The 14,147-nt window shown below is 45.7% G+C and overlaps 4 protein-coding genes across 4 annotated transcripts in view; all 4 read right to left on the bottom strand.

Annotated features, from left to right (window-relative positions):
• On the bottom strand, nt 1,086-1,740 carry LOC104708686 (jacalin-related lectin 24-like). Its single transcript, XM_019231808.1, has 2 exons — nt 1,436-1,740; nt 1,086-1,358 (listed from the first exon to the last, which is right to left on the bottom strand). Exons 1-2 carry the CDS (start codon nt 1,655-1,657, stop codon nt 1,086-1,088), a joined length of 495 nt encoding a protein of 164 aa, XP_019087353.1. The 5' UTR covers nt 1,658-1,740.
• Nucleotides 8,840-9,919, bottom strand: LOC104708678. Its single transcript, XM_010425283.1, has one exon. The coding sequence runs from the start codon at nt 9,917-9,919 to the stop codon at nt 8,840-8,842; it is 1,080 nt and encodes a 359-aa protein (XP_010423585.1).
• Nucleotides 11,082-11,477, bottom strand: LOC104708669. Its single transcript, XM_010425271.1, has one exon. The coding sequence runs from the start codon at nt 11,475-11,477 to the stop codon at nt 11,082-11,084; it is 396 nt and encodes a 131-aa protein (XP_010423573.1).
• The window catches only part of LOC104792193 (polyprenol reductase 2-like), a 2,152-nt gene continuing 1,983 nt past the window's right edge, over nt 13,979-14,147 (bottom strand). Inside the window, exon 7 of the mRNA XM_019228371.1 lies at nt 13,979-14,145. Within this exon, the coding sequence (XP_019083916.1) occupies nt 14,082-14,145 (64 nt within the window). The 3' untranslated portion in view covers nt 13,979-14,081. The remainder of the gene's footprint in view (nt 14,146-14,147) is intronic.

Here is a 14,147-nt window from a genome sequence, read left to right as displayed (position 1 = left end):
CTTTTATTGTATTGATTGATTAAAGCAATAATTTCATCAGTATCCTCATCCATTGTTAAAACTTAAGAACATAGCCTTTTCTATAATAGGTTTTGTTCAGTGTTGTGGTCCAATACTGTGATATGGAAATTGTGTTTCTTTTAGGTTTTGTGAACGTAAGATGATAATTATAAAACTATGATTTTAACGTCTAAAAGAAATTATGGTATGTCTAATTAACTAACTAATGGTGTTGGTTAGTGGTTTAAAAGTTCACCTCATAAGTTGAAAAGGTGGAAGTTTACATATTTCTATATTTTACGTAACTATTCACATATTCCAACTATATATATATTTTATTATTTTTTAAATGAAAGATTTGAGAAAAATTTAGAACATAATATCGAACATTTGTTTTTGAACTTCAAAAGTTTACATATGATTTAGAAGCATATATATGACTATTTTATAACAGAACATCACACACCTCTCTCTAATTGAGTTTGATTCCCTATTATAAATATGTTATCAAATTACTACTAATAATTTACTATTATGTAAAAACACTAATACTTAGTATAAAACGGTGTATTTATGTGCGCTTACTTAAACATCACGTTGGGTCCAAAAAAATCTACAGGAAAAAATAATTTTATTAAAATTGGTTTTTGTTTTAATTAGAAAAGCTGAGGTGTTAAAAATATAAGATGAAATGTATTAATAATATGTTTTAATTGGAAGGAAAAGAAACTGATGTGTCAACTCTAGAATTCACCAAAATATTGATGCGAAAAACCTGCAAGTTTTATTGTATTGATTTGTTGGACGTGATTCAGATTTGTAACGAAATCGAAAGAATAAGACCTAGTGTCTGTGGATTGTGTGATACAATCGGCAAAAAAAACAACCCTTATAAGTTAGATAACAAAGACACATTTTTATTTCTTATTTTTTTATGGTGAAACTTATTACTTGAGGGTTGAGAATTAGAGAGATGAAACTAAGACAAGGCTCCATTATATTAGAGCTACTTTTATTTAAGATAAAATTCAACTTGAACTAAACCACTGTCGAGCGCTGCTAGAACGCCGTGCTTACTCGCTTGGCTATATCTCCCTGTGATTATTGGGACTCACGTAGATACCAATCGATGTCATACGGTAATCATTTGAAGACCCAAAGAAACCTCCGAACTCACTTCGACTACGTATTTCCGGTTCAATTTCTATTTCGTCACCTAATAGATATTTATCGCTTGGACGTCCAATGGGTCCGTGGTGCCCACGGTTAGTGTGAAATGTTAAATTTCTGATTCCTCTACCACCTTTTCCTAGTACTCCACTCAATCCAGTTACATATTCATCTTCCTTCAGTTTGACCTGCGACTAAACTTCATCAGAGACTTAAGCAGACTCAAAAGCAAAGATACAAAAAGAATTATAGACACAAAACTTACAATACGAAATGATCCCTCAGATGAACCATATTTTGTAGACAGGACTTGAGCTCCATTCTCCAAATAGCCAAACTGAATAGACCTTATGAATTTGTCGAAAGCAACATATATGTGAGAGATCATCGTGCGTCCCGTCTCGTCCCATTCAGTGTCACCATCCTCCTCATAATATTCATCATCGTCAAAGTTCAATCTTCTTCCCATTGCTCTTATCATCTCCATATAAGAAGCAGGTCAAAAAGTACGTCAAAGGAGGATAGAGAGAAAGACGTCGACTAAGGACGATTATATAAGATACAGTACTGTCTTCTCCAAAATATCAAAGAAAGCAAGCAAGACAAGTTCCAAACACATTAAATATAACGCTTGAAAATTGTGTTTCTATAACAAGACTCTTCGTTTGACCAAAATATTAAAATTACACTTAATTTCAAGTCAAACTTACTTATGGGGATATGACCCAGTTATCCTTTATTGGAACATATCATAAACTATAATCACCTCCTTTACGTGTTTAATTTAGAGGACTCTACTAGTTAAATATATAGATATAGAATAATCTACATAATTGTAAGATTATGAAATATTTAGATATATTATTGTTTAGGATAAAGAGTGTAAAATATTTTGTAGTTTTGTTTCTTTCTTTTGATATTTTATAGTTTGAAAGCCTATAAATAGTTTCTCTCCCACTCGCATCTGTATTAGGTTGAACAAGTGAAATAAAGAAACTTTGAGAAAGAAGAGTATTCATTCTATATTTGTCGGATTTTTCTTTTTGGTTTATCAGTTAGGCCACCAATTATACAGATGTCTACAAGTGCAAAAGCGACAAAAGAGTGGACATTGAAAAATGTCAAATCGGAGTTCGCTTTTAAAAGATCAATTTCCTCGAAAGTATATATTTAAGCATTTCTGAAGATATACATCCGCTAGTTTGATTTGGCAGGTGACAGCGTTAGATCAATTGTTCAACAAGTATCTTCTTAGCAGTTTCCATTATTTTTGTTGAACAATTGATCTCTTAGCAGTTTCCATACTCGAATACCCACATCTATATCCATCAACTAAATAGTTAATTAGAGTATGTGATAGAGATGATGATACCTGCAATAGTTAATTAAAAGTAGAAAGAGCATTTAATAAAAAAAAGAAAAAAAAAGAAAGAAGAATACCACGTAAAATTCATTGACTAAGAAGATAACACTAAAATTGTTTAGATTTGCAAAGATTATTTAAGACACTGATTAGAGTGGACTACTGAGTACATGGCTGTTGATGTCAAAATCGGTCCAATTAAAATGTTTTAGTTCGGTATTTAGAGGGTCGAAGTTCTCTTTTATATATGAAAAATCGGGCTACAATTGATAACGATGAGCTACGAAATGACGAAAAAGAAACAATTGACAAACTTCGAGCTCATCAATTCGATACTGCGAGAACCTGTTCTCTTGTACGAATTTCCTCCCTGTTTTCTGTCTCCTTTCGCCGTACGCCGTACATTCACTATTTATAGATTATTGTGTCGGTTCGTCATCTGAAAAGACCAAAATACCTTGCTCGGCCTATTAATCCTTTTGGGCTTTTTCTGGACTAGGCCTATTGTTGAGGTGAAATCCACCCCTAACAGTATTCCCCCCATCTTCAGTTCGTAGTTATGCGGAGAACTCTGTGTCTTCCAGTGATTTCCCGGCTGTCGCATAAGCTTCGAACCTTTGTTTCTGACGACGAGCTGATCCAAAGTCGGCAAATGATGGCATTTGAAGGGTTCGCGGACAAACATTGGGAAATTGGAGAGTCGCGCATGGGCTTTTCCGTTTCCCGAAAAACGCGGTCGCATCGTCACGCGTTTATCTTGACGCGCGTGACATCCGGAAGTTGTAACATCGCGTCGATCCTCGAGTTGTAATGATGATTTCTTCGGGAATCTTCCTTTCAACCTTATAAATACTCGCCCCTTCCTTACTTTAGCTTCATTCCTCTCCATCGATCGTTTCCTCGGCTCGTCGTCCCAGGTACTCTCTTCCCTCGTCTTCTAGCTCGTCTATATATATTGTTTTTCTTGAGACTCTATGGCCTCCCCCCGGTCCACTTCGTCTGATTCTTCGGCGGCGAGCCACCTTCGTCAGAATACTTCGCCTAATTCTAGTGGTTCGACTAGATCGGATCGTCGTATGGCGAGGTCTCCGACGAGTAGCGACGTTTCTTCGGGATTGTCGTCTGATTCCGACGAAACCAATTTGGCCGAACTCCAATGGCGCATCTTCTCCGACGCGGCTGTTCCGAGCTTGTCAGCCCTTCCATGTCAAATCCGTTCTCTTGTTGACGAGGATTTTGACGAGCCGATCGTTCCGGCGAATCGCATTATCAGGCACCGATTTCCCCCGTCGGTTGCCGACCCTTCCGGAACTAGAGCGTATGCCCTCTCCTTTGTTCCCCGATCTTCTTCTAAGCGCAAATCGGCTCGTGTGTCAGTTCAGATAGGTGAAATCCCGGCCAATCCCGTTATTATTATTCCCGAGCGCGATCAGCGTCCTTGGGATGTTCCCAAAGGGTTCATCTGTCTCTCGGAGAAACTCTTCACTGAGTGTGGGGTTACTTTTCCCCTTCCCTCTTTTTTGATGTCGTATTTTGCTAAGCGCAAAATGGCGATTTCTCAGTTCGCTCCGGCTATGTTTTGAAACGCGGTCGATATCTCGATCTTGGCGAAGAGAGCGGGGATTCGGCTTTCGGTCGATCATTTTGAAGAACTTACCCGTATAACAGCGTCTGACAGAAAAAAGAAACCTGAGGTTTATTATGTCAGTTCACGACCCCCTCTGCTCGTCGAAGGGGCGAAAGGGAAGACTCACAACTGGGAAGGGTCTTATTTTTTCATAAAAGTGGTTCCGGGGGTCGTCGAGGATCTTGTGATCCCTTTATTTTCCGGGTGGAACCTTTCACCTGGTAGATCATCTTTCTTTGTCACTTGTTGACGTCCCTCATATTTTTTGTTACTTAGAAGGTTCGCTTCTTTGCAGTTGTCATACCGTGGTGCCTTCTACCTTATCCCCCTGCGTTTTGAGCTGATATCGACGCGATACGAGCAGTGGGTCCGTATATTTGGCTAGGCTCTGGACATAGGAAAGGAGGTCGTCCGAGAAAACAACAAGTTCCTCGACCGACAGGTAATAGTCACACTTTTTCTTTGGTTCATTGTCGACCTCTTCCTTATTTTTTTTTAACTTGATTTTTGTGCAGCTATGGGGAGACTTAATTTGGATGTTCCCAACGTATTGGCTCGCTACCGTCAAGCGTCTAGTCCACCTGCGCCCTCTCCACCTTCTCGCCCTGAGGTCCAACCCGAGACTCGTCTTTCCGGGGTCGACTCATCACGAAGATCTCCTCCGGCTTCTCGGGATTCACGTGCGGCTGAGATTCGAGCTGGCAAAAGACCGGCGTCGCGTTCGTCTCCCCTCCCATCAAATCCGTTAGCTCTTCCCGCTGGAGCTGATTCCCAAGGGAAAAAGCCTGCGGGTGACTTCAGTTGTCGGAGGGAGGATTCTTCGAATCCTTCGCAGAAGAGAGCAGATCGGTCTCAAGATCGATCGGACCGTCGAAGCGGAAGAAGACCGTAGACTATCGGTAGGATTTCTCTCATACTTCAGCGACCCGAGCTTTCCCGAACGACTCGGAGGCATGCACCCAGCTGTTTCGCAAGATCCATTTTGGGTCAGGTCGTCTAATGCCGATCGAGAGGATGAAGGAGGGCGATAAGATCATCGATCTGGCGAATACCGCCTTCGAGGTTCGCAGTTCGTCAATTGATTTTTTTTTTTAATTTCCATTCCTGATTCGTGGTCGTTTCAGCTCGTAGGTCGCATCAACCGTCTCGCTTTTGGCTACGAGAGGCTTGTTTACGATCTGGAGTCTGCTGCTTCTTCGACCCCTGCATGTCCCTCGGTCGAGCAATTCAAGAAGCTCGAAGCTCAGCTGGAAGAGGCCGTTTGTTCGAACCAGACGCTGAGCGTGAAGATTTCCGAGTTGGAGCTTCATCGAGATGTGGCAAATTCTGGGCAGGCTGCCCTCGTGTCGAAGCTCAACATGGCAGAAGCATCTTGTTCCCAACTTTGGACTGCTCTGGACTCCGAGACGTCGAGGATTAGGGCTCGTCGTCGTGGTTTCGATCGGTATCAGAAATTGGTTGCTTATCATAGGGTTGCCGATCGTGCCCAGAAGATTCTGGATCGCCACAAGGCTCAAGCGGAGGCTGTTGAGGCATGTCGCCCGAAGTTGCTCGAGTACAATTAGGCCTTGGGGAATGCGCAAATGCTTGAGGGTTGCTGCTGTGGCGGCTGAGCTAAAGGAGGAAATCCTCAAGATTGACATCCCGGATCTCAATCTCGGGGATTTCGACATTTCCTCCATTTTTGCTGAGTCTTTCCCTGATCCTCCTGAGTGGGTTCCTTCCTCGGGGCGCGAATAACAGGTCGGAGCGTGCGTCCAGTGAGGATGGGGAAGCCGAGGAAGAAAATACCATTCCTCCGACACTAGCTCGCTCGTTTGAAGATGATGCTCCTCCCGTGCTGAACGATTCGACAGTCGCTCTGTCGGTTGAGCCTAACGTTTTGGAGGTCGGTGATAATTCTCCTGTGGATGGTCTTGTTGCCACTTGAACTTATCTTCTCTTTTGAACTTATCCCCGTGATGTAGCGGATGCTGGGCTGCTATGGCATTGTTGTTGGAACTTAATTATGTTTTTTATTTTGAATTGATGACCTTCTTTTACTCTGGTCTCCTTGTTTTTGCTTAGCTCGTACCGTCCTTCTGTTTCTAAAATTTCTTCATTCTATATCTTTACACAAGCCGAACCTTTCTCGTGTCGCGCTTAGATGATTCAGGCTCTTCGTCGGGATCGACCGAGGTTGTTGCGTCTTTTTGCCAAAGTAAGGTCCTCGGAGAAAAGCTTGACTTCGCTTCCCCTTGGTTGGGCGCATTGCTTTTGCGGGGAGGATGTCTACTTTGGCGAGAGTAGATCCGCTGGTCATGCTTGTGACAAGCCAACCGATGGGATGCTTATGACGAGCCAACCGATGGGATGCTTGTGACGAGCCAACCAATGTGACACGCGATGGTCTTCTTGCCCGAGAAATTGCGAGTAGCGGATCGGCTTTATTATATAGGTGCGACACGCGATGGTCGGCTTGCCCATGAAATTGTGAGTCGCGACTCGGCTTGAATTATACAAATGCGACACGCTGTGGTCGGCTTGTTCTCTTATTACGAGTAGCGAACTCGGTTTTATTATATAGGTCGACACGCGACTCATCATAAGTTATCTATATATATATATATATTTTGCCTATGAAACGCGTTGGTCATTTGATGGGTGTGTTTCCCGAGGCTTGATTTATTTCTCCCCTCGGGAACACGCATTTTTGCAATCTACAAATTGCCCATCCTTCTTTCATTTTCCTCTGTATGTTTCGTGTAAACCGAGTTGCGATGCCTGTAACAACGAGGTCGGCGTGGTTGAGGAGGGCGCGGGAGCGGCTCGCTGTACGACCTGATGATGTGATTCGTTCGGAGCTGGAGTACTATCATGCTCGGATTTAACTGCTGCGGGATTATATTGTGGCAACGCGTCGACAGTTTGAGCGTCATTTCCAATTTTTCCTTATAGATGGGAATGTAGAGCATCTCGAGCTTCTGATTGACGATGAGCTGTTCTTTCCTTAATGGAGATGGGACCGACTGCTTGAGGAGCGCTCTCACTGCAAGGCGTTACTGGCCGAAGCGGGGGTTCCCGATCTTGAAGAGGTCGACCTTGGACCTATTGGTAGGAGGCCATACGAAGATCATATGGAGCTCGACACGTGCCGAACTCGGGTCGACGTGTTGCGGCGGTACATTAATTAGCTTTAGAGTACAGATCACTACTTCTGCGAGAGTAATCGCGTTGAAGGGGCTTGCTCCTACCTCGAGAGGATGGTCTCCAGGGGTGATGTCGTCCCAATGGACAGGCTGAAAGAATTGAAGGATTCGTGCCGTTTCTGGCAAACGACCATCGGTGGCCTGGAATTTGACGATCCCGATCTCTTCGTACCCCCCCCCCCTTTTTTTTTTGGTATGTGCCGTACTGGGGTCGGCTCCCCCTTTTGAACTTTTGCCAGGTTAGAGGTCGGCTCCCCTTTTTTTTGAACCAGCTAATTTTTTATACTTTTGTTGTTATTCGGGTGCAACGCACGATCACTGATAAGCATAGGAAAGATATAGTTATTGGCAGCTGTATCTCGTAAACGAGACTGCCTACGTACCCCCCGATCAAGAGGCATCAAGTCGCTCGCAGTTCACATTACATGGATAATTAAAACTGTAGAAAACGTATAGTCGAATGTCGCCCTTCTTTGTTTTTTTTATAGTAATAGTATCGCTTTAGGTGCATGATGTTCCAAGAGCGAGGTACTGGCTCGCCGCTCATTGTCAGGAGCTCGTAAACACCAGGGTGGACGACTTTTGACACCTGATACGGACCTTCCCAATTGGCTCCCATTTTTCCGGCATTGGGCTCGGTTGTGTTTTAGAAGACTTTTCGTAGTACAAGATCTCCCTCGTCGAAGTGCCGATTGTGGACTTTCTTGTTGTAATACTTGGCCGCGGCGAGTTGGTAGTTTTGTATTCGTAGAAGCGCCTTGTCACGTTCTTCTTCCAGTTTGTCTAGCCTATCCAGGATCATCTGGCTATTGAGTGCTGCGTCTTGGACGAGCATTGTTCGGCGAAGGCTCACACTGCCGACCTCAGCTGGTGCCATTGCTTCCATTCCATAGGCCAAAGAAAACGGGGTCTGGTTCGTGGCTTGTCGTGGAATCGTCCGGTAGGACCAGAGCACTCCGTCGAGCTCGTCGGCCCATGCGCCCTTCTGGGCGTCCATTCTTTTTTTCAGGCCGTCGAGTATTGTTTTATTGGTCGCTTCTGCTTGCCCGTTCCCCTGGGGGTATCGCGGTGTTGATTTCCGTAGCTTGATTCTCCCCTTAGCACATAAGTCTTCAAACTGGAGGGAAACAAACTGCGAGCCGTTATCGGTAACTATCTCGTATGGCAACCCATGTCGGCAGATAATGAATTTCCAGACGAACATCTGCACGTCCTTGGCCTTGATCATAGCGTAGGACTCGGCTTCGACCCACTTTGTGAAATAATCGGTGAGAACAAGGATGTAGCGCTTCTGTCTCGATGCAGGTAGCGGACCGATAATATCCATTGTCCAACGCATGAAGGGGTACGGGGCTATGCCAGCTCGTAGCAGTTCGGTTGGCTGGTGGATGATTGGAGCATGAAGTTGGCATTTCTCACACTTGGCGACGAACTGCTCGCAGTCGGATATCATTGTTGGCCAGTAGTGACCGTGCTTCTTGATTTGTAAGGCTAAGGGTCGTCCTCCGGAGTGGTTCTCGCTAGCGCCTCGTGAGTTTCCATCATTACTCGTTTCGTATCGTCGCCATGTAGACACAACAACAAGGCACCTGATGCGGTACATCGTAGCAGATGTTCTTTCATTAGGGAGCATGAATGTCGCGAAGTTGCCGTTCGCCAGGTGGTTCTGATTTCGTTGGGCTGGTGAAGGGCAAGACAGGTTTCTGCTCGAGTTCCTGCTATGCTTAGCGTGTCGATGCTTTCTACCGGGATAATCCCTCGAAGGTCGGGGTCTGACGTTGAAGTGAGTGCTGCTAAGGCATCGGCCGGAGCGTTGTCCCCTCTAGGGATTTTGACGAGTTCAAATTGATCAAAACGTTTGGATAAGACCCTGACGACGTCTAGGTAGGTAGCCATTGGTTCGGTTTTAGTATCGTACTCGCCACTGAATTGATTGGCGACAAGTTGAGAGTCGTAGAAGGCTCGTACCTGTTTGATTTTCATTCCGTTGGTGAGCCTGAGTCCGACAATCAACGCTTCGTACTCGGCGACATTATTCGTTGCCTGGAACCGGAGGCGAAAGGACTGTTCTAAAATCTCCCCGGTTGGAGATGTTAATCGAATTCCTACGCCGGACCCTAAGTGAGAAGATGCTCCGTCGACATGCAAAGTCCACAGTCCACCTGTCGGATCGGAGGATGTTGGCTCGGCACCTTCCAAAGGTAGTTCGATTAAGAAGTCGGCCAATACTTGAGACTTGGCGGCTGGGCGGGTGCGGAACTTGATTGCCCATTTTGTTAGTCCTCCGGATTGGTTCGGACTGTGCAATATAGACCACATCAGCTCGTTAGATAGGACGACGATAGTGTGTGACTGGAAATAGGGTTGGAGCTTCCGTGCCGAGGTGATAAGTGCCAGGGCGACCTTTTCGACTGTTGGGTAACGGGTCTCGGCGTCGTTGAGGGACTTGCTTACATAGAAAATAGGTCGTTGCTCTCCACGGTCGTCTTTGACGAGCACCCCACTGACCGCTGATGCGGAAACCACGATGTAAAGGAACAGAACTTCGCCGAGCTTTGGTTTTGCAAGCATCCGGGTGTTGACAAATAATTCTTCAGTTTACCAAACGCGTCGTGGCAGGCCTCGTTCCACTCGAATTTCCCTTTACGGCGCCATCGGGGGTGCTTGCCGTTTTGAGGAGCTGGTAGAATGGTAAGCATTTATCCGTCGACCTTGATATAAAGCGATTTATGGCGGTGATCCGTCCGGTTAGCCACTGAACCTCTCTGGCACTTTTTGGCGAAGGTAGGTCAATGATCACCTTGATCTGCTTTGGATTCGCTTCAATGCATCGCCGAGTTACTAGGTATCCCAAGAATTCCCCTGATTTCACTGCGAAGGTGTATTTGGCTGGATTTAACTTCATTCCGTACTTATTCAGAGTGTTGAAGCATTGCCGGAGATGGGTGACGTGATCGCTGGCACCCTGTGACTTGACGAGCAGGTCGTCTATGTATACCTCCATGGTTCTACCGAGCTGCTCAGCGAACATTTTATTAACTAACCGCTGGTAAGTTGCTCCCGCATTCTTTAAACCGAAGGGCATGACCTTGTAGCAATACGTTCCCTTATCAGTGATGAACGATGTCTTTTCCTGGTCATCTTTATGCATCAGGATTTGGTTATATCTTGAGAAGGCGTCCATAAAGGTTAGATGTTCATTTCCTGCGGTTTCTTCGACGAGCTGGTCGATCCATGGTAACAGGAAGCTGTCCTTCGGAGAGGCCTTGTTAAGGTCGGTAAAATCCACACAGACTCGCCATTTCCCGTTCTTCTTTTCGACGACTACCGGATTAGCTAGCCACTCGGGGCATTTGACTTCTACAATGGATCCGGCGCCGAGGAGTTTGTCAACTTTGTCGTTTACTGCTTGCGGTCTTTTGGGGCCTAGCTTGCGTCGTTTATGTTTGACCGGCTTGTGTGTTGGATCGACATTGAGCTCGTGAGTTGTAACGGTCGGATCGATTCCTTTCATATCGGTTACTGTCCATGCGAACGTTGAGATGTTTGTCTTGAGGAAGAGGATCAGCTCGGTGCGCATGGCTTTGGTTATTTCCATTCCAATATTCACACATTGTTTTCCGTCGGCCTAGTCGAGGCTTACTTCTTCCGTTGTGGTGACACCCTGTTGGATCGGGGTCGGTCTTCCATCGGTCGGCGACGAGTCATCTTTGCCGACCTGCTGCTTTGGTTGCTATAACTTCTTTGCTGTACGAATTTTATGTTCGATCAGGAAGCAAGTTCTCGCGCTCTGCTGGTTGCCGCGCAGTGTAAACACACCCTTTGGGGTTGGGAATTTCACGCACTGATGGTACGTAGACGGGACTTCCCTCATCTTGTGGAGCCATGGTGTTCCGAGAATGACATTGTAGATGGTAGGCCTGTCAATGATGGCGAACTGGGAATACCTTGCCATTCCTCCTACAAAGATCGGCAAGTCGATAGTACCGACCAACATGAGATGATCTCCGTTGAAACCGGTTAGAGAGTTGCACTCTAGCCTGATTTCGCTCTCGCCGATCTCCATTTGTGCCAGGACATTTCTGAAGATCACATTTACCGAGCTTCCGGCATCGATCAAGATTCTCATAACTTCGAAACTTCAATTGGTGGAAGCCAGGCCATGAAGATTCTCCCTTTTCCTACGTGCACTTCCCCTCTTTTGGTAGGCATCCAATATCTCAGCAACCAGGGGATCATTATGTGGGAGATCTAAACCCTCTAGATCGCTATCGTCGAAGGCTATCGACGTGTTTTCGGAACCGATCTTTGATGGCCATGATTTCTTCATTTCGGCTTTCTTGGTAGAGTCTCTTATTGACCTGACCTAATCCTTGCACCCTGATAGCCCGCCCATGATCATGTTTATCCGTCTTACTACTAGGGGACGGTGGTCGGGCTGATGATCTGGGCGTGGCCGTTTTTCGTGATTGACGTCATCTGGGATTTCTATCTCGTCCTCACTTTGGTCAGCGAGTGTCTTTGAGTCTTTTACAAATTTGCGGGTGATATTCTCAGCTCGTTTGGTATCGCTCTTTCCGGGCCGAGGTGTCTTGCTTCTGTCAGACTTGACTACTATTGCTCCCTTTTTGTATCGATCCATCAGGATCGTTTGGAGGTAACGACACTCCTCAGTTGAATGTGTGGTACTCTGATGGAAGTCGCAATATTGAGCTGCGCTGCCCTCACCTCCTTCCTTTCTAATGTACTTATTTTCAGTGATCGCGAAGGTTCGACGAGTTCGGTCTGGGTTTCGGGAGATGTGCTGGCGCGGCTCAACGTGTTCGACCTTTGGAGCTGTGACTGTTGGTGGCTTGGTTGCGATGCTTGTTTCTGTGGCATGCTTCTTAGCGTTGACCACCTTTTCTTCTTCGACTTCTATGTGCTTCGCAGCTCATAGTAGCGCGTCGTCTATGGTTTCTACATGGGTCAAGGACAGCTCTTCTTTAAATCGAGATTCGTACCACAACGCGTTTTTGAGTGCAACGATAGCTGCGGCGTCTGGAATTGAGACGTTAACGACGACTTCTTTAAAACGTCTGATGAAAGATCGAAGTGATTCATCTCGCCCTAGAGTCAATGCGTACAGATCGGCATGGGAGTTCTTGTTTTCCATCAAAACGGAAAACAGCTTTAAAAACTTGGGTATCAGTTCCTTAATACTATCAATCGATCCGGATGGGAGCCACGAAAACCAACTCAAAGCTGCTCCGGTCAAGTGCTCGATGAAGACTTGGCATGCTCCAACATCGTATTCTGTCGGGCTGAACTGCAGGGGGCCGAGTGCTACCCCGAAAGTGAGCAGAAAGTCTCGTAGGTCGGCTGTCCTGTCGTAGTAACCCAGCCTTGGCTTGACCGCTCGCTTTACTGGTGTGGGATCAAGCCTCATCGAGAATGGGGTTCGCTGAGTTGCCTCGAGCATGAGATCTACCTGTGGTGCTCTACTCGTCGCTTTATGAAATATAGTCTCCATCTCTTGCATCTTTTCCCTAATTTGCTTCAGCTCGGCATCCTTGGCGTTGTCGCTCTGTTCAACGATACGCGGGTTAGGGTCGCGGTTGCGCTCAGGTCCGCCAGTTCCCGCAGACGGCCTTGGCATCATTCCTGCCGAGAAAAGATTCGTCGAACCTTGTCGGACGGCCTGGAGATGGTTGATTTCCTCCTGGGATCCTACCTGTGCTGCGGTTAATGTGTCCAATCGAGTATTGGTTCGCTGTTCCTGTTGGTCGAGGCGTGCTAAGATCCCACGTAATAGCTCGTCTATGCTGGAGACGGGCTGGCTATTGATCAAGGTGAGTTGCCTTGGGTTCAGAGTCGGTACTGTGATCGTCGGGCTCGCTAGATTTCTTGCGATGACGAACGCTTTTGGAATCTCCGCTGTAGCAGCCTTTGTTGGAGCATCTGGGGTTGGGAGGACCGCCTGTCCTACTTGACCCGCTGCCGGGGTTGTTGTTCCCCCTGACGATCCGGCTTCCTTGCTTCCTTCCTTTGTGGCTATGGTCATCTTGCGTATCTGTTGTAGATCCGTTCTTCAAACTTTCAAAGAGAATCTCAACTTGGTTCCCCCTACCTAGCGCGCCAAATTGTTGATGTCCAAATCGGTCCAATTAAAGTGTTTTAGTTAGGTATTTAGAGGGTCGAAATTCTCTTTTATATATGAAAAAGTCGGGCTACAATTGGTAACGACGAGCTACGAAATGACGAAAAGGAAACAATTGACGAACTTCGAGCTCATCAATTCGATACTGCGAGAACATGTTCTCTTGTACGAATTTTCTCCCCGTTTTCTGTCTCCTTTCGCCGTACGCCGTACATTCACTATTTATAGATTACTGTGTCGGTTCGTCATCTGAAAAAACCAAAATATCCTGCTCGGCCTATTAATCCTTTAGGACTTTTTCTGGACTAGACCTATTGTTGGGGTGAAATCCACCCCTAACAATGCCGAGTGATTGGGTCGGACTCATGCAACTGTAAAAGACGGCTAAGTGCCGAAGTCACCACACTGAGACACTCTTGTTTGTATGAAAATACATTCTTGAAATGGAGAAAACGAACAGCACCATAAAAGATGAAAAGCATAGCCTTGTTATATAACACAACAAAGATCTTCTGAAAATTATCATTTACAGGAACATAAAAAATTTAAACATTGTACAAACTTGGCAAAGTTGTGTTCTATCTCTCAACCATTTTAGTAGACATAAGGGAAAATAGCATGCCGATTAGCCGGATAATTCTCAAACTTCCGGAGATACCA

The sequence above is a fragment of the Camelina sativa genome, chromosome 1, assembly GCF_000633955.1.
Source record: "Camelina sativa cultivar DH55 chromosome 1, Cs, whole genome shotgun sequence".
Lineage (NCBI taxonomy): Eukaryota > Viridiplantae > Streptophyta > Magnoliopsida > Brassicales > Brassicaceae > Camelina > Camelina sativa.
Note: the sequence above shows the minus strand (reverse complement) of the source record. Positions and strands in the feature narration are given on the sequence as shown.